Genomic DNA, 2495 nt, shown 5'->3' with positions numbered 1-2495 from the left:
CTTGCTCAGGCTGGTTTCGAACTCCTGAGCTCAAACAATCCGCCTGCCTCAGCCTCCCAGAGAGCTAGGATTACAGGCGTGAGCCACCGCGCCCGGCCTATAGACTCTTTTAAAACCAGAGGCCAAGGCTTTTCATCTCACTTAGATCAACTCTGATAATCTCATAATGACCTCCAAGCCTTAGATAATCTGGTCCCTTCTGATACTCTCCCACTCATCACCAGCCACTCTTGCCCAGCTCTGCTCTGCTCCAGTCACACCAGCCTCCTCCTCAAACACACCACACACTTCCTTCCCCTTCAGTGTCTTTGCCCTTGCTCTCTCCTGTGCCTGATGCCCCCTTCCTCCAGGTATCTACATGGCTTACTCAGTCACTCTGTCCTGAGTCTGTTCAAATGTCATCTTCTCGGTAGGACTCTCCACAGCCACCATACATAAAAGGGTACATCAAATGTTCTTTTCCTCTTGCTGTGCTTTCTTGTTCTCTACATAGCTCTTATTACTAGTGACACATTCGCTAAATATTCACTTGTTTATTGCTTATTCTCTGTCTTCTGGCCACTAGAACATAAACATCGTGTGGTCACAGATGTTTTGTTCACTGTTGAATCTCTAGCCCCTTGAACAGTGCTGGGACCTTGATAGATGCTTAATAAATATTTATTGAGCAGATGAATAGATCATGGGAAAGAGTTTGGCAATGCTTTGTTGCACAAATAAATATTGAGGCCATAATCAGATTTGTTTGTTAGCAGCCTGTACTTAAGGTAGCAGCACAGGATCCCCCTGAAGAGATAAGGAGGTCTGCCCATTTTACACAGGGAAGATGAAGGGTAAGATACTGGAATCAAGCTTCTTATACATCACAGGCCATGTTCTAAAGTATCAGGGTAATATACTTCATTCATGAAGTTACGAAAATCTGTCTGTCTACTGACTGCCAGGCATTGTGCTTGCAGGAGGCACAAAGATGTGTAAGATTTAGTATCTTCTCTCAAGAGATCTATTCAACAGAGACAACCCTTTAGGTTTTCCCTGCAATCCCCTTACTCCCTTTTTCCTTTAATAAGCCATCAACAAGCCGTATAACTACATTTAAGATAAGAATGGGTTTAACACCAAGGATGAAAACAGCTATGTGGACTAACAGAGAGGTTAGGAATCTAATCTACAAGACAGATGCCCATAATGCTCTTGGACTGCTGACCCTGGCTCCTCTTTCCAGAAGCAGTGCCAAAGTTTTCTCATTCTGAACTCAAAGTGCAGAAAAGCTACTGATCTTGAAAGTTAGCTGGTTAAGAGTTCAAACCATTTCCTTTCTCATCCTCATACTTCATGAAGGTAAGAAGGGAATGAATTGGTGTTTTGCAGGACAAGATATGAAAGTCTGGCAACCCTGTTCCAGCAGGTCACAGATTTCCTTACATTCACTCTTTGGTGTAGCTCAGCCTTTGTTTCCTCATCGTTCCACAGGTCATCAGGAAGAGAGTTGAAATCAGTCTGCCACTGAGCTACAAAATCTTGCTTGTAATCTGGACGCCTTAGAAACTCCTGGAAACTTGTTCTGTAGACAATAAAATAATGAAAAGGATCTTATATGTCATGCCTATAAGCTATAAAATTCTGACTTTGGAAACTTTACTTACCTAATCTCATGTAAGTAAGCAAACACAGTCTTCTGGTATTCTCTCAGATGTCTAAGTACTGTTTTGACGGTATTTATATAGGAATTTTCTATTAGTTCCCAGTAAGGTACTAAAAATGAAGGTAGTTCCTGTTAAAGTGTAGAAATTGTTATTTCAAAATGAAAATCTTCCAAATAATTGAGTCAAAAGAATAGTGCTAAGCAAGAAGATGAAGATGCAACTGCAAATACTCAACCCATTCCCCGTGAGACTTCTTGTTCCTTCTCTTTCTGCCTTCTCCACCTAATTCCCATTCCAGATAATTCTTCATGTCTGCCCAGATATTGATTATTCCAGAAATCCTTCCCTTACCCAACAAGGGCAGGTCACCCTCTGATGTCCTTAGGTTCTCCCTTGGCACCTGTACTCCTCACATTATAACACGGATGACATTAATTGTAATTGCTTATTTATTTGTCTGTACTCACCTCTAGAATGTCAGTCCCATAAAGCCAGAAACTATGGTTGTCTTGTTTACCATTATACAATTTTTTCTGTAATCGTTACAGTGTCTGGGGCATAGAAAGTCCTCAAGAAATAGTTATTGAATGAATGAACTGAACCACAGATAACACATTTTGCCTCTGTTGGAAAAGTACCCGGAATGGCAAACACCTAGTGCTCATGTCAGGGTGGTGATGAGTTACTTCTCTGATTTCACTTAGGGGATTCTACCCTTGCTGTGTGCACCATGAAAATTAGAAAGTTTCTTTTATGTTATCTTTAATAATGTAAATAAAGAATCAAAAACAAGAAATAATCCTAAAGAAATAAAATTAAGAATCCATACATATTTAATATAAACTTGCT

At 40.5% G+C, this 2495-nt stretch overlaps 1 protein-coding gene across 1 annotated transcript in view; it reads right to left on the bottom strand.

The window, feature by feature from the left end:
- The window catches only part of SPEF2 (sperm flagellar 2), a 209458-nt gene that overhangs the window by 80710 nt on the left and 126253 nt on the right, over positions 1–2495 (bottom strand). The window contains exons 20-21 of the mRNA XM_012663396.1: positions 1647–1774; positions 1426–1564 (exon numbers count right to left, since the gene is read on the bottom strand). Coding sequence (XP_012518850.1) covers positions 1426–1564; positions 1647–1774 — 267 coding nt within the window. The remainder of the gene's footprint in view (positions 1–1425; positions 1565–1646; positions 1775–2495) is intronic.

This window comes from Propithecus coquereli, unplaced genomic scaffold (assembly GCF_000956105.1).
Source record: "Propithecus coquereli isolate 6110/MARCELLA unplaced genomic scaffold, Pcoq_1.0 Scaffold809, whole genome shotgun sequence".
Classification (NCBI taxonomy): domain Eukaryota; kingdom Metazoa; phylum Chordata; class Mammalia; order Primates; family Indriidae; genus Propithecus; species Propithecus coquereli.
Note: the sequence above shows the minus strand (reverse complement) of the source record. Positions and strands in the feature narration are given on the sequence as shown.